We start from the raw sequence: 23,028 nt of genomic DNA on the forward strand, positions 1-23,028 counted from the left end.
TGTAGTGTTCCTGGTTTATATTTGACTAGGAGCACTTCCAAGAATCTCTGTTCACGTACTTGTTTGGATAAGGGCCCATTGCATCACCTCAGTTAGCTTTTGCTCTGCTTTCCCTCCTGCCCTGTTTTTATACTCTTCTTTCTTAATTTGTCACGCTAGCAGGTAAATGGAGAGAAAGTGAATTTATCTTCTGAAACGCATTTTAAGGTGCTGCCATTTATCTAAAGCACCTACTTCATCCCCTTCAGTAAAATAATGATGTTGTTCATTAGTTCCTCTAGCTGCTCATGGCTAAATGCGCCGTAGTCAGATTGCTCTATTTTTTCCCCTCCTATCAGCCACTTATGAAAGTCAAACATTTGTAATAATGCTATTGGCTTTTTTTGGAAGTCTCTCAATTCTGCTGATGTTTTTAAATAAAATATCTCTAGATGAATGGGACTTGGTTTTTCATGTCCAAGCATACATTGTGCTGTTGGGCACTTGAATGAATGTCTACGTTTTTCCCCTATCTTTTTCATTACTCTCCAGTTGAAAGTTTAGAATAGTTATTTTTCCATCCCCTTCCTCTTTGGGAACAGATGCTGTTGTTTCTAGGTATCGTCCAAGTTTTGGCTTAGTTATTTAATTGGATATGCCTATCTTTAAAATAATTATGGAACAGTTGGTAATAGGTTGAGTGTACAGCACGCTTTAAGAGCATTATTGGAGTCAAGCATTAGCTCTTCTTGTGCGAATAGTGCTTTTTAGTTTATGTTGTGCTGTAATTGAGGTGCTGCAGCTGCATATTCTTGAGGTCTGTTCCTGTAACTGTTTCATAAAGCAAAATTGCTTACGCATCCAAGTTTCTAAACCCCTTTATAGGTCTTAGGCAAACCTTACCATTGAGAAGCAGGCCAGCTGTTGACCTAGAACTTGAGGTTCTTGTTTTAAATTCAGCCTTGTCACAAGTTCTTTTTTATTTTAGAACACTTTCCAAGTCAGATTTGTATGTGTTAACCATCTGACAGCAAAGCTAGGAAATACATTCAGTGAGTAACAACATATATATGACGACTCTGGAGCCTGAGAAATAGTTACTGGATGAGAAACCTGTACGTCTAGGTTAACAATTGCTCTAGTGAAGCCTTAAACTTCCATCTGTCTCTCTAGGAAGACAGAAATCTTCCTGCCTTCCGTGAAATCCATGTTAATCAGTTTACAGGCAGGAGGTCCGCAGCCTGGAAGGTGGAACCACAAAATCCAGGTAGTATATAGCTGCTATATATGTCATAGAATCATAGAATGGTTTGGGTTGGAAGGGACCTTTAAAGGTCATCTAGTCCAGCACCCCTGCAATGAGCAGGGACCTCTTCAACTAGATAAGGTTGCCCAAAGCCCTGTCCAACCCGACCATGAATGTTTCCAGGGATGGGGCATCTACCACCTCTCTGGGCAACCTGGGCCAGTGTTTCACCACCCTCATTGTAAAAATTTCTTCCTTATATCTAGTCTAAATCTACCCTCTTCTAGTTTCAAAACACTACTCCTTGTCTTATCGCAACAGGCCCTGCTAAAAAGTTTGTCCCCGTCTTTCTTATAAGCCCCCTATAAGTACTGTAAGGCTGCAATGAGGTCTCCCTGGAGTCTTCTCTTCTGGATGAACAACCCCAACTCTCTCAGCCCGTCTTCATAGGAGAGGTGTTCCATCCTTCTGATTGTTTTTGTGACCCATATATCATGAAAGTGGCCCTCACATCTAGAAAAGCTACTCAAAGTTCTACAATGACACTAAGCAACAACATACTCCTTCAGTATAATTAAAATCTCATGTATGAAACAGGTAGAATTTTATTCAGACTGAGGAGTGTGTGTATCTGAGAGGTAAGGGCTGTCATAACCTCCTTACTTTCCATGCCACGGGTAAGGCAAGTTGACGAAACCTTGCTTTCTTTAACGTAAATATGTAGTTATGGTCTAGAAGGAAAGAAATCAGGAAACGAAATCCTAGCTATTTCCCTCAAAAAAAAAAAATACAGGCCAAACCCCAGCAAACAAATACGAATCCCTTTTCGTAATAGCATTGCAGTGAATACACTCCTTCCCTTGAGGGAAAGTATGAGAAAACAATCACCACAGGAGAAAGTCTAGCCGGTTTAAATTTGCAAGTGGGAGGTGTACAGACATTATGGTTGTGAGTGTGTTAGAAGAACCTACGTAGTGCAGACTGGTATGTATTTTCCACTTTGTATAATGGTTGTGTACTGAGAGACTCCCAAACACTTTGTGTGGCAATTCACAGTTCTGGTGTGTTGTCTTTGCAAAGTGATTGTCGGACCCTCAGGTCGCACACATCCGAAGTAAACTGGGTCCTGCTCGCTTACTGAGAGGTCTGTGGATGCTTAAAAATGTTGTGTTTGTAACCTTTCAAACTGCTGCCTGGTGGCTAGTCTTTATAGTATTGCTGACAACAGATGGCAAATGGCTCTGCTGATGTAATTCTTGCTAGTGTTTCATTCCCGTGAAGTTGCACAGTTTCAAAATCTCGGAAAGTGCCTCCATATTTTTTCAGCATAATGATTTCAAGCCAAACTAAATAAAAACATTTTATATTGGTCAAATTCCCATGGTGTCATGTGACATTTTTGTAATGATTGCCTTGCAGCAGTTTCAGATAAGTGCATGTTTGGTAGCAATTTAAGGCCTGTGTCCTTTAAGTAATGCTTATTAGTACGTAACAGATGCCGTTTAGAAACATTATGCCTTTTAATAGGCTCTGCTTTTAGACTACATGTTCTCATTCCAGGCAGACTGTGGATCAGGCAAGCTTGGAGGTATGCTGTCATTTATGCAAAGCCTAAGTCAATTTTCTGGTCTGAAGTCAAGCCATGTGTTTTTCCTTGTTTCTTCCATTCTGGTCAGAGCTGCCTTGCTGTGTTTTTCCCCCTAGTCATATCTTTGGCTGATTGTCAAGCCATTACAATCAAAACCTTTTGCATTTTTAACCACCAGCAGTGGTTTCTTTTGTCCTTACAGAACAGGCTGTGTAAACTGAATTTAAACAATCTCAGCCTACTGTCAAGAGCACAGCAAGCACAGAGTTAGCCCTCTGTTGCCAGCCTGTCCTTCCTTCTCCGCTTCTTCCTCCTCCCAAAAGGAGAAAAAGGGAAAAGCAGAGCCATGCTGATTTTGGAGCACCTTCAAAGACATGTAGAATAGCTGACACAGTGGCAGAGAAACAAGAGAGATGTTTGCATATTTCCTCCGCTACATGCAGCTGTTTATTAAAGCAAGTTCTGAGACAGGCTAAGAGGCTTGTGCAGGTGACGTATTAATTTGCAGCAGCATAACAAATTTAGCAAAGTGGAAATTACTGGGGGAAGGGATTTTTTTGTTTCTTTCCCTTTTTTTCTGAAATTAATTGCTTTGTTTTGAGATTAGTCTGGCTGTACAAATTGCTCCTTGCAAGTAATTGGGAGAAAGGCTGCTGCTTTCTTAGGCAGACTTATGCACTCTACTGGTGGGAGCAGTAGATTTGTCAGATGTGTAAAGCATTTGCAACTCAGATTATACGGCATCTGAAACTGGTATCCCTGAAAATCTAGACAGTTGTCTCATATTTTCATTGCTGTATCGTTTGTTTGGAGAACAACAAACAAGCCAGGGCTTTTGGTACACATACTGCCATAGTTTGTATGAAATGAAGACGGGCCATGTGTAGTGTGGCCTGAGGTTTCCCACGCCTGCGTTGAATGATGGTGGTAACAGGGAAATGTATTTAACGCGGTATTTAAACACTAGCCCTGGTCTCAGGCTGTGACAGTGGGTGTTTCAGTAATAATTTTAAATGCTCCTTGGTCTTAAAATATGGCTGTTTTCTGAAATTGTCCTAACCGGCAGTCTGGCTGGCTTCTCCCCACGGGATGAAATCTTCTTCAGGCTAGACCATTTGCCAAACTCAGTTGTCATTTCCTGCCATTTCACTGTTCCTTGTTTATCACTATGGGAGACATTGTGTTCCTCTCTTCCCTTAAGTTATAGGATGACTTTTAAGTTATAGGATGACTTTTGACCAATGCGTCCGCCTTTCTGTCTTCGGTCTTTGTGAAGGATTGACTTAGCACTGTCTACATTTGAACTTGTGATTCAGAAAAGCTCCGCTGCTGTTCATGGAATCTTTTCTGTCATTTTCCTTTCAAATCAGCCTCTTTGAGTAATGAAAATACTTCAGTGATATATTTCGGTGTCATTCAGGGCCTCACATTTCTTCTTTGCTTAGATTTTGAGAGTCAGACTCTAATTTGAGGTCAAGCCTGGACTATGAACTTCCGCTGGCATAGCTATTTTGGCTATGGGTATGATGAAATGAGATGTAGCACTGATGTTGTGCTGGGAAAAGCCCCTGATATGGACATAGTCATTCTGGAAAACTTGTCTGTTTTTCTTGTATATTTTATTTCGTTTAGGGGGTAGACAAATAAACTCACAAATTTAGATCTTTTTTTTCCTTACATGTGCAAGAGAATCCATACCACTGCCTGTAGTAGTTGAAGTTAGACATTTCCAGGAACATTTCTGCCCATTTCTTGGTTGTATGGAAAACAGTACATATTAAGAACTCAATTCTGATGTTTGCAGGTTCAGAGGTATTAGCAGCAAACCTACTGAATCAATGGAATTTGCTTGAGGAAAACCTGATGTGAACATGAACCTTAAAGCCTTAATTAATTACAATCCTGAATGTCCTTTTTCTGTGGGACTGCATCTTCTCCAAGTTATTCTGTAAGCTCCCTCCTCCTTTTTTACATCTAAGCACTGTGAAAAAGAGAGTTAAATGTGCAGAAGTATGAATTCCTGATATGTCATAGTTGCAGCTGGTAGCAGTTCCATAGTTTAACAGTATGCTACAGTTTTTATTTATAAAGGCTGTTTCTGGGCCATAATACCGCAGCTTTTTTCAATTACATTGGGTTAGAACTTTGTGCAAAACATGCCAGTCCAGATGTGCATTCTGTGTATAAAAGGACAGGAGATAGCCTGTTTACACAGATGTATTTTAATTTATCTGTGCTGTGAGTTGGGCGTGGCTTCATTTTTGTAAATGTAACACTGCTAAAATCCATCCGAGGAAAAATAGATATAGTTGGAACCTGTTTGCTGAAACTTTCAGTAAGGGAGTGCTGCAGGTTAGAGGTGATTAATGCCATTATGTCATTTGTTCAATATGCACTTGCTTTTCTAGATTTTAAAACATTTTTAAAAATGTGGTTTCATCTAGGTATTTTTACAAAAAGAGCTAAATAATTAAATCAATTATTTAATTCCTTTGTTTTTTTTTTCAATTTCATAAATTGCAGGTTACTTTAAGTTTTGTAAAATAAATAACACGTGACTTATAGACCCTGGTCATGCAAGGTTCTGAGGGCCTTCAAAGCTCGTTGAAGTGAGTAGAAATTGAAGGTGTTTGTTTTTCAGAGTTAGGCTCGTCTAGTCTGTGCCTTTGCTAAATAGATGTATATTCTTCAAGCTTTTTTCTTCCCTTTTCTGAAATCAGTAGTAAAAATGTGTTAGCAGGAATAGGATGGCTAATATGATAGCATCCTGCATTTGGGATGCCTAACATTTGGTCTGCCCTCCATTTGAGTGACAGAATTTGCAGTAATGACATGTATAGCTACAGCTGAAGTCATCTATTTAATGTTTGGTTTCTTAATTGGGAAGGAGATTAGGATTATTTATTTCCCTTCTGCTTTCATTTATTGATTCCACAGCAGAAAATTATTTACCAATGGAAACTTATATTTAGTTTTTCTTCTGAAGCCCTTCTCACCATTTGAATTGTGACAGAATAGTAAGTAATATATAAATGCCATTTTTGGATGGAAACATAGAAGCCTGTTAACGCCAATGCTTTTTTTTTTTTTTTTTTAATCCTGTACATTCCAAGAGTGATTGCTCTATTAGTAACGGTGAAAAGCATTGTTTTCATTAATGATGTACAGCATGTGGTTAAGAGCTGCCTTGCCGTGTTGGACAGATATCACACCACAGCATTTGCCCACTAGCTCTATTGCCACCACACATTGTTATGGTAGTGTAGTTTCACTTACAGTAGAACTTGGGTTTTTGACATGTACTTGCTCAGTTCAGTTCAGGATGTGAGAGTCAGGTTCTGCATGTACTCCTGGGAACGTGCCAGAGACCTCTTCCTTCCTTTGAACGGTTAAACAAATATGGTTGTCTAATGATAACCACATGCACAGAGCTGTTCAAGCTCATTGGATGGAATGGAGAAGAGTTGGTGTTAAGCGCTGCTGTTCAACACAGAGGTCCCACTCCTGTGAGAGGGTAACGGAAACCACTTTGTTCTATGTGCGTGATTTAGAAGGGCAAAAAAAGTTACCTTTAGATCCCAGACATTATCATGGTTGTGCTGCCATAGTGTGGCAGTGACAGTCCACAGGAGAACAGAGAACAATTTATGTTATATGACATCTTTGTCTTTTTATGTTGTGACTTCAGAGGCACTGATAAGGAAAATGTCACACCCTTTTGAAGTGGTAGATAAGACATACACTTAACTGATAAGAAACCAGACAGAAGATGAAGTGATTTGTTGGAGGCCACAAAACCACACCTGTGTTAAGAATAAATCTTAGGAGTTCTGGTCTCAGTTGCCTGGTTTAATTACAAGAACATTCCCTCCTAAATATTGACATGATAGACAGTCTTTTTGTGTTGCTGCACGAATGTTTGTCTCATATTGCAAAGTGTATTCTGATTTAAAAGAAGGGGAAAATACTTCTTAGTCAAAAAACCTCATGGTAATGTCAGAAACACTTAGAATCTGCTGAAGTTTTGGTGGATTTTTTTGTGTGGGTTTTTTTTTTGTGTTTGTTTTTGGTTTTGTTTATTGTGAAATATATTGGCATGAAAATAAAGGCAATAGTAAAGCCAATAAATAAAAGCAGTACTGCTATTGCAAGCATTAGAAATGGCAAAACTGAATAAAAAATAACGACACTTGAAAGTTAGAAATGTTAGCTTCTTTTTATCTGTCTTGTTTCTGCACCACTAGAAATCACTTAAGTATTTTTCATACTTTTACATGTAAAAGTATGCACAAATTTGCACAAATGTACAAAGATGTACAGTCCAGATATAAATCCTGTTGTGACTGATGGCTTTTCTGTAAACATTCTTAATGGATGCATGTAGTATCATTCTCTGTGTTTGTAAAACATGAAAAAGTAGTTGTAGGATAAATGATTAATTCACTTCAGACATAACACTTTTCATGCTTCATCTACAGTGAGGTTGATGTATTTTGCTTTACAATCTGGCTGCATCTTACAAATTTCTGAAATGGGCTTTTCAACAAGTAAGTCTTTCCTGGGAGTACCAGCAGTACCTTAATGCATCGTAATCAACCCAACGGTGTGTCTAGTCTGAAATAACTGCACGACCAACTTGTTGGCTTAAGGAAACGGTATTAATAAGCTACATATGAATGCAGGAATAGAAAATTCTTAACAATGATAGCAATTACCTCTTGTTTAATAAATTGTGTATTGGGTTCATGATCAAAAAGGACTTAAGTATATTGGCAATACATACTAATTTGAAACTTAAATGAGTATTTAAAACACATTATAAAGAGATAGAGTTGATTGTCCCAAGTTGTAACTGATTTGTTAGATAATGGCAAAATAGTAAAACTAATACATAGATACTAAACTGACTAGCCTAGAGAAAGAGAGCTTGAGGAATTCAAGTTATTTCAATTGCTTCAATTGCTGTAGGATTATATTTATAAGATAAGTCTGTGGTTATGTATATTGTAGGCAAATTATTTCTATTATGGCACAGGGTTTAGCTGCAGAGGATATAGAAGGATCATCAAAAAGAATCTTCAGAATATCTGATTAGATTGAAGCATGTCATTTCCCTTCAGGCATTACAGCAGTCTGTAGTTTCGCTTGTGGAATTTCACATACAAGTGTGTGCACCATGTGTTTTCTGTTGTATTGAGAATAAATTCTTTTGCCCATGGAAAAATATTTCCTGCTTACTTTAACTGATAGAATGAAATTCTTGCCGCATCTGTAATGATGGGGGTCTGTCTCTAATCTACAAAAACTAATTTCTAGCTTAAGGTAGAATATTGTCTTCTGTTTTGTGATTGCATTTGTCATTTATCTATCTGGTGCAGAACATAAGCATGTTATGTTAATCAGATCTATCTGGATTCCCACATATGGATCATAAGTGAAGTGAACTTTGTCTGACTTCTACCTCTGCAGAAGAATATTTGTCCACGTCCTGAAACCACCATAAAATTCAGTTCTCTATTTTGGAGAAAATCAGAGGTGGAATAGCAGTGGGTTTAGAAAAAGCTGAGTTTAGGGGTCAGGACTGAAACAGGGGCCTTGGCTTATGCCTTATTGGCAGAGTTGCGTGGTGTTTCAGGCTGAGGTACCTATAGGTGCTGGAGGGTAGTATCTCATAAAGATGACTGAATTGTATGGGCAGTACCTGCTTGTTTCTATAGCTGGTTTTAGCTATAGCTTTTCACTTTAAAAATCATATTCTTAGTGCAAATTGATGACAGATCGCTAGAGTGAGAGAAGATGCACTTGCACATCTTCACTTGAGAATGTGGCCCAGACTGCTCCATGGAAACAAAAGAGAGGAAAAACAGAAGCAGTGTTAGTTTTTGCTTTAAAATCCATTCTGTGTGCTTGAAATGGAAATATGCCTATTCAGATTTCTTATTTATTTATGTCTAAATAAGTTGTTTTTTTTCTTCCCGTGGAATTGCAAACACTTCCTCCTCATTCACCCTGAATGCTGGTGCCCTGTAAAAGACAAAGTCTGGTACCTGTCTGTAAACCCTTCGTTGTCACTGCTGCCGTAGAATCCGCCTAGATGATGTCTTGACCTTGTTTACCAGCTTTGGCTATTTAAGATGGCACCCCTTCAGCGCGAATGTCAGGAATCCCTCTAATGCAGTAGGCCTCCCGTTCTAAATTTACTCTCCTTATGGTTTATGGTCCCTCCTCTGTGGCTGCAGCAAGAGGCCCCCTTTTTATGACTCACCCCTCCTGTCCCCCTTCGCTCCCCCCCTTCCTCCCTCCCCCAGATGGTAACCCTTTGTGCACATCGCCTGCTGAAAGAAGTGCTCGCTGGGTGTCTAGTGGATTGGCTGCCACAATGTGCTCTTTTGTTGCCGCTAGGTAAGATCAAATTCAAATGAAATCCTATAGTTCAAATTAGGTTAAAAGGCTGTCCTTGGAACTTTGCAGTGTTTGGTATCCCAAGATGCTGGTAGGGGCCTCAGACTGAAGCACTCACAGGAGAGTAGCGCTGCTTTTCTTTTAAAGCAAAGTTAAGAAATTATTTTGCATTTGATTTTGGAACCTTTTTAACATCCCGTTAGCTGGCAATAATTATTGTTGTAGTCAAATGTCTAATAACACTAGTTATAGTTAGACTTTGTCAAGGTTTTTTTATTTGTTTCTATATGCAAAAAAAGAATAAAAGGGACATATACAAGAGGGCAAATATAATTTCTTCACTTTGTACTGGGGAAAACAGGGAAACACATTAGTTGATGTAAAAAAAATTTCAAATTGGTGATTATTCTCCTGCCTATGGCAGCTGAACAGTATTAGTGATATGTCCATGTGTGTGCAAGTTTTGGGGGGATGTTCATAAAAACCACCCTTAGCACAACTGACTTCTTGAGGACTGTCCAGGGTATCTCAAGTTAGACTTCTGCTCCGTGTTGTCCCTGAAGGAACTTCAGTCTCTCTCCCCCCGCCCATATATACAGAAGCCGAGACAGATTTGTTTTCTTCATGAAAAATTTCTGGATTTCTCCTTTATTGGAATATGTGCTCCTAATACACTTGGGCGTTTTCAGAGTATTACACCGGAAAGCCGGAAAGACAAGTTAACTGGAAGTCTAAAAGCATTTTTTAGCGAAAAAAAAAATACTTCCATGGAAAGCTGTATTAATGGAAAGTTGATCAAAAGTTTTCTCTAATGCCTCATGATTTAATCTGTGACATTTCATCCTTAAAATGGTCACTATTACCTTAGAATACAAGCATATTATGTACCAGAAGGACAGTGTAACTTTGAAATTACTAGTTGTTTTGTTCAGTGAGGAGAAAATATGATTGTGCTTATTAAGTTGTTCTGGCTTAACAATGGCAGGATGTAGCCTTGTAAGCAGCATCTCATGAATAGTACTTATTAGCATGGGCAATATTTTTCTTTGTGCTAAACTTAAGTCTTACATGCTGCTCTCTTGCAAAGAATTAATTTACTAGTAAATTTACTTCAGTAACTAACTAAAGTTTTTAATAATGATCTTTAATTTCTGTCCCTTATATGGCTTCTTTGCTTGCTGGTGTTACAGCGGAAGGCCGCTGCAGAAGAAAACTGCCACTGCTAAGTACTGGCTGGGATCTTATAATGGGACTCAACTTGCCAGTGTTGCAGTGCTGCTTTCTCTCCCACTTTGGCACATACAAACATACTATGAAAACCATTTACAGAGCAGCTTCTGTTCAGCATTCTGACTACATAGCTTTGCTGTCAAGTGTCAGGATGTAAGCTGATTGCCTGCAAAGGGCAGGAAAATAGTGTTTAAAGCATTTTAAGCAGTGCTGGGTGGTGGTGAATTATCAGTTGTATTTGGTGAATTACCCTTTTGCTGAGGAATCGGATACTGATCACTGCCAGAGGGATGATGATGGGACTGTGGGCAAATAGTCTGACCTGGTACTGCAAATCCCATGCTCCTACTGTTACATGGAAAGGTATAATTTTCAATATGGTACTTCTATGATTCACACTTTATGAATCTTAATATAGACTTAATATAGTTTAATATGGCCCTGGTAAGACCGTTCATTGTCTCAGCCGTTTACTTTGTACTTACTATCAGTGCAGTTATTTCACATTAAACTTGGATCATGGGAGCTGCCATGTGAGAGCAAAGAAAGATTAAAAATGGAGGATTTAGAACTAAGATTCCAGCTATAGCAGCATGGTGGAAGATTTTGTCTTCAGTTTGGAGCTTACAAGAGTTGCAGGTGTAGCTTGTTGATTGAAAGCCCCTTAAGTTGAAAGTCTTTCTTTCCTATCATAGAAGACTGGCAGAATACTATTTGGACTTCCAACCCATTTCTTCTGATGTTCTTTATCTTGAGCTTGTGATGAGCTGCCTATCATTATGATTTTTTATATTGGAAAGGGGTTGCTTGGTTCTTCAGAAGCACTGAGTTGGATGTTGCATTTAGGCAACCGGCATCAGATGTATGTAATTTGTGTTTGCATGCAATTAACAAATACCTTGCATGAATACCCCTCAGCATTGAGTCTCATGGATTAAGTAATGTTGCATAAAAGATGGTGGCTACTATTTTGGGAACTCTTACGTAGGTAAGTATTTTAGTATTTTTTGACATTATTTCATTGTTGTGAAAGTGCCCAATTGAAGTTAGTCAAAAAAGAGAAAGAGAAAACTAATGATGTACAACAGATCGTGGACTGACCCATAAAGGGGCAGTCTTCCAAGAAAGAGTGGAAGCTCTGGAATTCTTTTCCTGTTATATTTTTGGACAGTGCTAAAACTCAGGCTGTGTTTTGAAGAAGTTTTTTTGCTCTTCCAGCTTTAAAGCAGTTTACTTACACAAAGAGAAATTTGAGATTAGGTTTGTTGAATTCAAGGGAGGCAAATGCAATTTGATGCTGTCATGGTTCTACTTTGTAAAACTGTATGTCAAGAGGCAAATAATATATAGATAGGTTTTTACCAGCCTTACTATTTTAGATCAGCATTATACAAAAGACTCTAATGGGAACAATAAGGGCTCAGCTACACCAAGCAGCTGTTGGGGAAACCAAGGTTTTACAACTTATGTTTCTCAGTTCCTTTAAAAAGTAAAAATATCTTGTGTCTTATTTTAACTCCAGGTTGCCTTTACTTGGTAGACACGCTAGCAGGAGATCCAGAGGTTCTGCAAGTGGATGCTGAAACATACTATGAAAAACTCTTGAAGAAGTCATCATCCACTCGTGATGTTTTTTTGATCCCTGGAGAAGAAGAGGTAGTAAGCTGATGTTTTTCATACTGCCAGTTAGATACTTGCAAACTAATTTGTTGGTTGTGCTCATAGTCTGTCTGTAGACAGGGGTAAACAGGTGTGGCTGGATTACAAATCTCTTAAAATCAGCAAATTCTGCATTATTTCAAATAGTTTGCATGCTGCAAATGAGAGAGAAGCTTAAACTACAAGTCTAAAACCCTCTGAGTGTGAATGAGGGTTTGAAGTACTTAGCTGAACTTTGCATCTTGACTTGCCTTCTTACAGGACTGAATCAAAAGTGAATTTGGTAGATGTTTATACCATGGCATAGTTCTGTATTCTGCCTCTACTGTGCAGTTAACACAGGTATTGTGATATAATCTATCTTTTATTTCCATTCTTTTCAATATTTATATTGATAATTTGGAATATAGGTTCTCCCAAAGCAATTCTGATCAGATGTGATTGATAGATGGTGTAAATACTGTAGCTGCCAATGCTTTAGGGTCCATTCCTGAGCTACCTGGGGAGTGGATTGGAGATGACTGAACAGGCCTATTAAAAATTCTGACTTCAGTCAATATATGAAACCTAGATCATAAAAGGTGTGCTGGGCTGTTATTGTACTGTCAAACTGTAACTGGATTAGTTGAAATAAGTATTTTGAATACGGTGGCCTTTCTACAATTTAGGAAAATCATATGCAGTAGTTTCCAGAAAAATGCGATCTCAGGTGGGTAGCTTCATCCGTCAGCCGTGAATGTAGCTAGCTTTAGATACTCTTTTAATGCCCTCTAGTGGACCATGTAGGGTTAAATACAAACAAACCTGAAAATGCAAAGATCCCCCAGTTCAGGGCTTCTAGGTCTCAACCTCTCAACCTCAGCCATTCATGCCTTGGTTGTGCTTTTAGAGGCTCATTTGCTGCTCCATTAGAAGGGAGGGTAAATTAAAGACCCAAGCAGTGCTGTGTGTATTTCTGCAATAGGTAGACACAGTGAGATCAGTAAAGGTGGACTTCTGGCTTTTGATTCAGAACTGTCTTGATTTTGTGGCTTGTCATCAAACCTTAAATATATCACGTGACTGATTTGAGTCTCATAGCAACACATTTCGCTTTGCATTCATTTAATTCAGGTCTAATCTAATCTGCAGTCAGACAGCTAGTCAAGGGCATAAGTAATGGTAATGTTCTTGCTGTATTGTTTTTTTCCTTATACTCTATAATAAATAGTTCAATGAATGTTGATATTTTGTAAATAAAAATAAATTAACAAGGTAAAGCCCCCATCCCCAGTGAACATCTGAGCTAACAATCTCTATTACATACCTACAACCTGAAGGATGAGGGTATTGGTGTTGAAATAATGACTGTGGTTACCAGGCTTTTTTTTTCCTCTGTGTGTCTGAATTAAAGCAGGTTTCAAGTGGCAGGACCGGCAACCATGAATAATTATTTAGCAAGTGTTCAGTGGCTGTCAGTCCATTTGCTCGGGTCACGGAACTTCTTTTTGGTATGGCATGGTCTTTGGTCAAGCATTCAGTACGCAAATAGCGAGGATTATTGCTGGTCAGGATGGAAGCGTTGTCAGCATTCATACGCAGAAGGTTATGCTTGGCTCATGCTGATGTTGTTCGCACCTGTGAAAGTGCACATTACCTTATAAAACAAAATAACAATCATAACACTATTGGAAATAGTATTGGCCTTTTCATTATAGTAATGCTCCCAGGTGCCATAATGATATCGATGCAGTTAGATTTGAAGCATGCGAAGAATGACTGAATCCCCAGAACATACTGAGATTTTGGGAAGCTCATGAATACGGATTTCAGGCAGTTTTCAGTTTTTTTCCCGGAGTCCAATGTTTGCATAGATGATCCCAGGATTCTAGCACTCATAAACTGGTGAACACTGGTTTGAACTTAGAGTTGTCATCTTGAATAATCCATATTCATACTACTCCTTCCTTGCACCAAGAAATATTAAATGTATCACATGACTGATTTGAGTTTCATAGCAAACTGACAAATGGGTGCAATTAGAGAGAGAGGCACACCCACACATACACAATGGACCAGATTTTTGAAAGTACAGTACATACTGTGCTACATTATGCACGCTCTTTGCCTGTACCTAAACTTACATGAGAGCATTTGCAATATTCATATGGAAATCGTCATCTCTATGCATATAGAGCTGTTTGAGCACAGTAATTTTGTGTTTATGTGTCACATTGTTTAGAAGTTTAGTCTAAGACTGAGAGCTTGAGAGCTGCATTTTGATTTTAGCTTTGCCTTCAACATAACCACCTTGTGCCAATTATCTACCCTCCCTGTGCCTCACAGATAAACTGCCCAGGCACTGCCCTAATGCTTTGATACTCCCTGTACCCTGAGGCTTAATTCATTGTTTGCAAAACACCACAAGTACTCAGCTGGACGATGCTGTAAGAAGTGCAAGTTGTATTTGTTTTTATTTGATGTGTTTGGTCTTTCACAACACCATTTGTCTGCATGTAACTCTGTTCAAAGCCAGGTTATGTACTAATCATAGTAAGTCAGCATTAAGGTCTTCACTAACTTCGGTAGCTTGATTTCTTTTAAATTAACTTCACTTAGTATTAGAATACTCTGTATGTTTCAGCGCCTTGAAGTTCAGGATTGAGAGGGTGTTGTGCTAAACTTATACCATGTGTGTTAGTAAAACATATCCTAAGTGCATCTAATAGATTAAATACTTCTCTTGAGCTTTGCAGTACAAACAGCTACAGGGATTGTTTGTTTTTTAGGTTAAACTTGAAGATTCCTCTGTGTGTTTTGTCCCTCTCTACCGAAATAATCCTACTTGCAAACTGTTGCTGTTAACTGATCCAAAGGATAAAGAGACAGGTTAGAATTGGTCAAAATCTTTTGAAATTTGAGTATTTGTACTTTCTTTACTTTTAAGATGGTCTGCTTGTTTATATATTTAAATGTATTGGGGTTTATTTTGAATATGATGTGGATTCAGTTTACCTGTCAGGGATTTGTGTTGGTGGGCTACTGATTAGAAGGGAGGATTGACAATCAGGGCTTTTAAATTCCATGCATAGCTCTGCTGGTAGCTGAAAAATCACCTTGGGTAAATCTATTATTCTTTCTGAGTTTGTTCAACGGGGTAATATTTTTCTGGTTCAGGATGATGTGAAATTTAATGCATTATAGTTTGGATAGAATTCTGAAATCCTTAAACATGAGGAAATACATATGTAAAATCGTATTAGGTCTTACTGATTATTCTTCGTATTACTTTTCCTTTATGATATCTTCTCCGGTCCTAGGTTTAATTGCCTCCTATTTCCAGTACTGGTGTGTGTGGGGCAAATTTGGAGTGCAACCATGCTCAGGAATTGAGTTAAATCCATTTTATTTGGCAGTTCTCCCGAGATACTCCTTAAACTCTACCAGCTTTGCCTTGCTTACTGCTAGTAATGCTGGTGTGTTCCCGTTACAGCCATGTGTCAGCCTGACAGGGATACACTGCAGTTGTGTTACAGGCAGTAGAAGTCAGCATGTGCTTACTGATGTTTCTGTTTCAAGAGTCACTGCTTAGAGTATCAACAGGTTGTTAAGATTTGATCTGTAATTGTATCTAAGTTTTATCTTCCTGCTATCAGGATCGCAATAGCTTCAGACACAGCCTAATTTGTTTCTACTTACTCTCTTAGGCAAGTATCTTTGACTATGGAATGTGAAAAAATGCAAATGTAAAATAGGTGACAACTCTTGATACCACTGTCATTAATGGAAAACTTGACTCCAAGTTGCATAGTACCAAAAGCCCAGGTTGCGACCCACCTGGATTAAATTAGGAGTGTTGGAGCTGTTGTGAAGCAATGGGCTATAGAATTTTTGGAACATCTACAACAAAGACATGAACCTATGCATTGACGCATTGTGTCACTTAGGGAATGCAGAACACACGAAACCTCTTAAATTTTCAGCTTCCTAATGTGGCAGCAAACTAATGACATCTGTCATTAAAAGCATACTTTTTTTTTTTTTTTTAAAAAAAAGGATAAGCTATAAATTGCACCTTAAAGGCTTTAATAGCCAGTATACGTAATAATACAGCAAGGTAATGCAAAGAAATCTATCACTCTATGTTCACTTCCAAAGCATGTCAGGTAACGATCTTACACTCCTAGAATAGGTACCATTAGTGTAACTAAGTGTTCATTGTTCAGTCCAAACCCTGTAACCAGGATATTTCTTCATAACAACAAAAAACACATTAAAATAATCTGTGGTTAGAGGTGAACGCTGCAAAGTTTTCCAGCTCCTTTTACATACAATTTCAATTGGATGTTTGCTAATGGGTTGTGATTCACATAGTTGAAGGCAGGAGGCCTTTGCAAGTTATAAGGGTAGTCAAAAGACTTTCTGGTCCCTCTGAAACTATTGATATGGAATTACTTTCCTGACATTGATTTATATATTCCATTAATGTTTTTCTGAAGAGATAGGAACTGGTGTGATAAAGGAGAGAAGCATCTACGTCAGAGGCCAGATTTGCACTATGAGTGCAGTTGTGCATACCTACTGACTCATTCAAAGGAATATAGTTGAAAACAGCATTAAGTTAGTTTAGGCTGCACAAGAGGAATGGGGATCTGTAACAACTGCAATGCAAAAATGAAGAATTATTAAATAAATGCAGGTGAAAGCAGTGCATTTAGCACAAATCTTCGGTTAAATGATCAAATAGTATTAGGAACAACAAGTATTAATGAGATACATGTACACAAGGAAAAAAATGATTTCCCACAGGAACAAGTCAAACAAGTCCACATTGGAGCCTAAATTATACGATAGCGATCTACATTAAAAGCTTAAACCTAGCAGAATAAACACCTTATTATATTATAAACAACAGACTGACTGACTACTGTGACCCCTTTGCAAAACTTTAGCTTGAGTCACCAGCCCATAGTCACAGAAACGGTCTCACAGAGATCAGTAAGTCTAGTTATTTAAGTAAGGCCTACATCATCTGGCTTTTAATATTTCCTTTTAAAAGTATGATTTAAAGCATTTTACTGGAATTTCTTTGTTTCTGGATTTTAAATGCTATAAACATGTGGCCAGCCTTCCTACACACATCAACTTTGACTGATGTGATACTTTTATTTAGATTAATTTTAATAAATTTGTTTTAGTTCTCTAAAGTTTGCTGGGGTGTGTGAATGTGTGTGTGCATACCTATACATATGGGTATATACATTTGAAGTATTTCGTCCAAATATTTTTCCAACAGTTCAACAGATTTGGAATTGACTCTTAAGACAGCAGACTCTGTTAATGTGGCAAGTCCATCTGGATTTGCTTATTTATATGATCTTTTGTTCTGATCAGTGAACGGATCAAATTGTTTCAAAACTAACTCCTTCAGAAAAAAGCAATATTTCATAACTCAGTCATCATTACTTAAGGGCACGGGCAGAAAGTTAAAACACTAAACAGGTTACATCATTTTTTTCCCTCCCTTGAGCTTTACACTTTCCTCCCTTGAGCTTTTCTTCACGTGTGGGAGAGGTGAACAATCTTGCCGTAGTTGATCTCTTTCTCATGTGCTGCCTACTGCACCTGCATTTCAGTTTTACTTCACACCAGGAGCGCTCTTAGAGGAAAATTTCCTGGTTGTCCCCATGTATTGTGCTTCAGTTTATGTCAAGAAGCAGTCTTGGAGTGTGTGAACTGGGTTACTTTTGGCTGAAATGAAATTAGAGGATGCATTCCAGACGCACATTCATGTGCCCCAACCTCTAACGGGCTTTTAGTTTTCAGCACTAGGCTAGAATTTGTGAACATCACCTTATCTGCACTAAATGTTTTGCTCTGTGAATTCAGTTTTGTTAGTGTTAGTCTTACTAATGCAAATATGATGCACTGATTTTTTTCCTCTTGCAATTTATTTGGACATTTTTGAAGCCCAATGGGGGAAGGCAACCAAGGATGTCCCAGGATATGCTGGAGTATGGTGCTTTCCTGAGAAGCAATTGGAAACAGGGTAGAAGAGGCAGCTAGTAAGTGTGTAGGATGTGTTTAGTTGTGTATTTCTCAGGTCCTGGTGTCGATAGTGAAGCAGCAAGAAGTGTTAGAATCCTCACTGCTTGGTTCTGGCACAGCTCACATGATGCTCTGAGAACATATTATAGTGCTCCCAAAGCCAGAACCTTCCTCTGCTTTGGTGGTTCTACTGACTGGTGACTGCTTTTCAATTTAGTTCTCTTCTCCAGCTCTATCCCTGACACCATCAGTTCCTTCAGCATCACTCCAGCATCTCCACCTTTGCTCCTGGTGGCTCCCCAGCATCCCTCATGTCCTAAAAAATGAACTCTGTACAAAGCCTTGACGATGGCTCAGATTAACCACTACCTAGGCAGTATCTTAATCTCAATGAGAAAACTGTATACCTTATACGTCTTAGGTTCATACGGGATAGGATTTCCTCTTTCAGCTTCATTTGTGCTTACATCTATAATGGTTAAGTATTGCATAGATAAAATGATGTATATAATACTTATGAAGTAATATCCCCTGTAATATATGTATTTTCCCACAGTTCCCAAATAAAATATTGTCACTGTAATAATTTACATTTGAAATTCTAATAATTTAGACTCTGGAAAAATACTGAATTTAGCAGCCTAGCTGCAAGTTTGCCTGTGAAGAGCTTTAAAGTTTGGTGGCATTTAATTCTTGAAGTTAGGTTAAAGAGGGGTTGATTCCAACACTGAGATTTATATCTGATCATCTTGATCAGATGGGTTGTCCAGAACTGGTTCGTAGCTTGTGGTCTGAAATGACCTGCATATTTCAAAGAGAAAATGGATATGGTAGCATTTCCATAGGACTTGGTCTTGGTTGGGAGCATTTTTAATTTATTTTTGATGGGCTGAGTGTTCTGCTCTGTTATTATATCTGTACAGATATTTTTATGAGGGTGTGAATTGTGTTCTAAGGGCTTACAGAGCATAGCATGGGTGATTAACATCTTTATAACACTAAATAAACATACCCTATTGTGGCATTTTCTGTATGCTGTATAGAATAATTTACAATAACTGTTAGATGCCACGGAACATTTATCACAAGACATTTGCAACAAATCACTGAGTAAAACTCAAATTGTAGAAGAAAATGTAATTGGTTTCAGGAAAGATATTTATCTTAGATAGTTGGACGGCTGACACTACTGCAGCATCTGTATGCCTCCCAAGCTTTAATGTATTTATTTAGATAAGACTCTTAGGACAGAGAGAGAAATGCTCTTATTACATTTTAAAGATAGGGAACGGGGGGACACAGCTACTCAGGGTATGTCAATGTTGCAGAATGCCGTTTAATGTAGGATCTCTGAACTTGCTTCATTATCATAGCTGACCTAGGCTCGGTTGCACGGAACTACTTGTTGGGGTAATTTACCGTTGTCCTTCCAAAGTGGAAATTTGGCAAAAGCAGCCTCTCTAAGTGTGCCATCAATCTGAAATACTGCCAAAGTTAAGGTAAAGATGACTTCATCTAAAGTAAAGAACTGGTACATTCTATATTTATTAAACAAACTCAACTCACATCTCTCATATATTAGCAATGCCTTTATTTTAGTTTGTGACTGAGTGATGCATTTCAGCGATTCAGATGAAGTCCTGGGAAAAAGAAGTACCAATCCGGATATTGCTTTAATTTCTCTGCTTTAGTCTGTGTGTAGAGTCCTGATGTGCACATTTCATTCAAATAGTTGCACACCAGTGTGGGAACATTTGGCCAGCATCGCTTAGAAAGTAAAAATATGATCCAGACCTGGGTTGGGAAGGGTTCCATGTTTGCCTAGCAAAAGGAGACATTTCATAATCACAATTGCATTATGCTTAGCGCCTAATTCAACTCAGTGTTTTTTAGTACTGTATTCCAGATACCCGTAGTAGTATGGAATTCTGTGTTTCACAGGCTCTCAGCTTCTTGCAACACTCTGAATATGTTTGTCTGACTGCACGTGATCAAAGTACTGAGGTTTAGCAAGCTAGTGCTTACAGGGCAAGCCACCCAACTGGGCATGTATATACTCCATTAATTGTGAACTGAAATGTGTTTGACTTAATCCATTTCACCCTAGTCTTGCAATCACAAGATCGAGCACATCAAGCCTTGGAATTGCAAGATCACTGTAATCATGTACATCGTGATTCACAGGGTTCAGGTGATGTGTGTAACTTACTGTTGGCAATAACCTGATCTCTTGTTATCAGGTGGACATAACTGAATGCCTTTGAAAGAACAACAAGGCTGGGAGAGTGAAGGAACATGTGGTCTCACAAAACATGTTTGCATTTGAAATAGTGTTCCTCAAAGTTGATTATAAAATGAAAATGAGAATATGGGGAAGCAGGGATGGATTTAACAGCGGACCAGATGTTGGCTTGAAAAATTATAACAAAAAGCAAAGTACATATGTTTGTAGGAAATCTGGAGAAATGTTTTTCCTTCAAGGAAGGCATCCATATAGATAAGGTTGCTCAAGTAATGTGATGTGACAGTTGCTATGTCAACTAGTGTTCCTTTCCACACATTTAAATTATTGAATAGCACAGTAAATGTTCTATAAAAGTAGCTCTTTAGAACATGGTTATGCATCTTCCTACTTTCCTCAAAGATTTTAAAAACTTTTCTGACCTTTACTATGTGTGTTGTATGTGTCTGAACTATGTGCCAGACCTCTCTGCAGCTCCCATTAAACTCAGCATTTGGCCCATTATGTCCCCTTTGTCTGACTCAGCTGCCTTTGTAGCTGCATGTTTCACGGATATGTAATGGAGCAGTGGCTGCTTGCATTTGAAAGCAGAGTGAAGGGATTGAGGGAACAGATTGAATCCATCACAGAAAGCGTATGAAACTCCCATGCAAGTAAGTGCATAACATTTAATGAATTGAATCTGGTGCTATAAACAGGCATCTGCCCTTGCGGACAATATTTTCTTCATTGTTAACCCAGTACACGGAGTGTAGCGCTTTTTTGGCATGTACTTTAATAATTTATTTGAAATCTAAGCTAGCTAAGTGGCATCTCCAGCCTTAAAGCCAGTGGGAGCTGGTAGAGGCTGAAGCAAAAACGGAAACTAACCTGCGCACACGATCAACAGTTGTATAACCTGAGGCTAAAACAGGTAAATGATGGATCTTGTTAAAGCCATTTCACTTCCTTGTGTGTGAATTTCTCTCTAACTCATACACAGTTTTTAACTTTCTTATGTCCCAAGTTGGGTAGCTTAGAAAGCCAGTAGACAGTGCACTCTCCTAGGACTCGAGGTGTGAACTCCATGCTTTGCAACATACTTCTTATATTATATTTTATCTTTTTGTCTAAAAACAGGGGTGCTAGCTGCCCTATTTGAAGACAGTAAAGGTATCCGTGTTGTTGAGCACTCCTGAAATTGTGGCCATGTACTTTCTTTAGATGGATGTCACCACTGTACGGATAATAAAAGTTCGTTTTGCTGAAATATTTGCTGCTTGGTGTGTTGGTGGTCATAAATGATCAAGTTTGTGTGTTTATTCTAAAAACCTAATCTAAACCCTTAAAATCAATTCTGTATCCTTTGAAATGACCCTGTGTTAAGACTTTTCTTTCTGCACGGGGCTCGGGAGCAATTGCAGTGTCACTGTTGCTGCTTCAGTCTCTTGTAAGTCTAATGGCAGGCAATGAATTCTTTAGATGAACATGTAGGAGTAGGGTTTAAATACTTGTTTCTGCATAAGTGAAAAATTCAGGAAGAATGAGAAGAAGTGGGGTGCAAGTTTTGCAAAGCACCTACACAAGGACCTTAGTTATGTGTAGGTTGGTTATACACTTTTGCTTCAGGGCAAAGTGTATCATGATTATGTGTGCATATGTCTGTCCTTCGTTGATAGAAACGTCTCTGCATTTGAACTTACGTGAACATCTGTCCATACAGAGATTTAGGAGTCTCTACTCTACAGGTAGAAATACATAGAAATTCAATCACAAAGGCAGCTAAAAAGCTATTTGATAAAGCAGATACGAAAACATTTGTGTTTGACTTGCGTGGGTGCATGTGGACAGGGGAAAGCCTGAAAGAAATTTCAAAAATGTAACCTTTAGCTACGTAGCGCACTTTGTCCCAAATGCCACGCAAGCTTACTGTGCTACTGAACAGATATTATGCAGGAAGAGCTTTATTCATATGGCACACAGGTTGTGACACCAAAGTCACATCAAATTCCTGAGAAAAATTACCTTCCCTTGGTGCCTCATGTGGTACTGAAAATTGGATATCAAGGGACATGGAGGGGAAATTGAAATACAAGCATTTTTCTGCTGTCTCACAGCAGATCAAACTGGAGTCAGGTGGAGGGAGAAGTAGATCTGAGGCTGCTTGTGGAAAAGTCGAAACCAACTTTGCATTTATTTGCAGGTAATGTGTTCCCCTGTCTTTTGCTTTTTGTAGTTTTGGCAGTTTATTTGAACCAGTGTTGGTGGCCTGTTGAAGAAGTAGTAAAGACAGCTGATCCTTCTAGAGATGGGCTAATTTCGGTAAGGATGCTATTTTAAACAGTTACCTTTAGCCTGGAATTTTCCAGCTAGAACAATCCTGTGTAATTGTCTCTGGTCTCCTATAGCTCGTGCTTTATACAGCCTGTGGGATCTGGGCTACATGGCTCACCAAGTACATGTCTCCCACTGCACAGTGACACACACGTTCACCCTCTCTAAACAATTTTGTGCATGCAATTCATGATTCATCTGTGGGATTTATTAGTTTTTGTTTTTAGTTTACCCTCACTGCCTACTAAAAAAATAATCAGATAAACCAAATTACTACATGAGCAGGACTCTTCAGTGTTGCTTGACTGACTGTCTGATGGGAGGTATTACTGACCTTTGGAA

At 38.6% G+C, this 23,028-nt stretch overlaps 1 protein-coding gene across 9 annotated transcripts in view; it reads left to right on the top strand.

Annotated features, from left to right (window-relative positions):
- The window catches only part of LOC128915087 (protein FAM169B-like), a 137,715-nt gene that overhangs the window by 1,495 nt on the left and 113,192 nt on the right, over positions 1-23,028 (top strand). For 5 of the 9 annotated variants that reach the window (XR_008468519.1, XR_008468520.1, XR_008468521.1 and 2 more), the window contains exons 1-4: positions 9,107-9,215; positions 11,968-12,101; positions 14,873-14,972; positions 22,589-22,674. Coding sequence is in view for 5 of the 9 variants with exons in the window: in XM_054214931.1 (XP_054070906.1) it covers positions 9,122-9,215; positions 11,968-12,101; positions 14,873-14,972; positions 22,589-22,674 (414 nt within the window). In the remaining 4 variants the exon portion in view is untranslated. Of the gene's footprint in view, positions 1-9,106; positions 9,216-11,967; positions 12,102-12,365; positions 12,447-13,510; positions 13,595-14,872; positions 14,973-22,588; positions 22,675-23,028 lie in introns of those variants that run through there. The other 4 variants (XM_054214932.1, XM_054214936.1, XM_054214933.1 and 1 more) reach the window with 4 other exon arrangements.

Source organism: Rissa tridactyla, chromosome 9 (assembly GCF_028500815.1).
Source record: "Rissa tridactyla isolate bRisTri1 chromosome 9, bRisTri1.patW.cur.20221130, whole genome shotgun sequence".
NCBI classification, from domain to species: domain Eukaryota; kingdom Metazoa; phylum Chordata; class Aves; order Charadriiformes; family Laridae; genus Rissa; species Rissa tridactyla.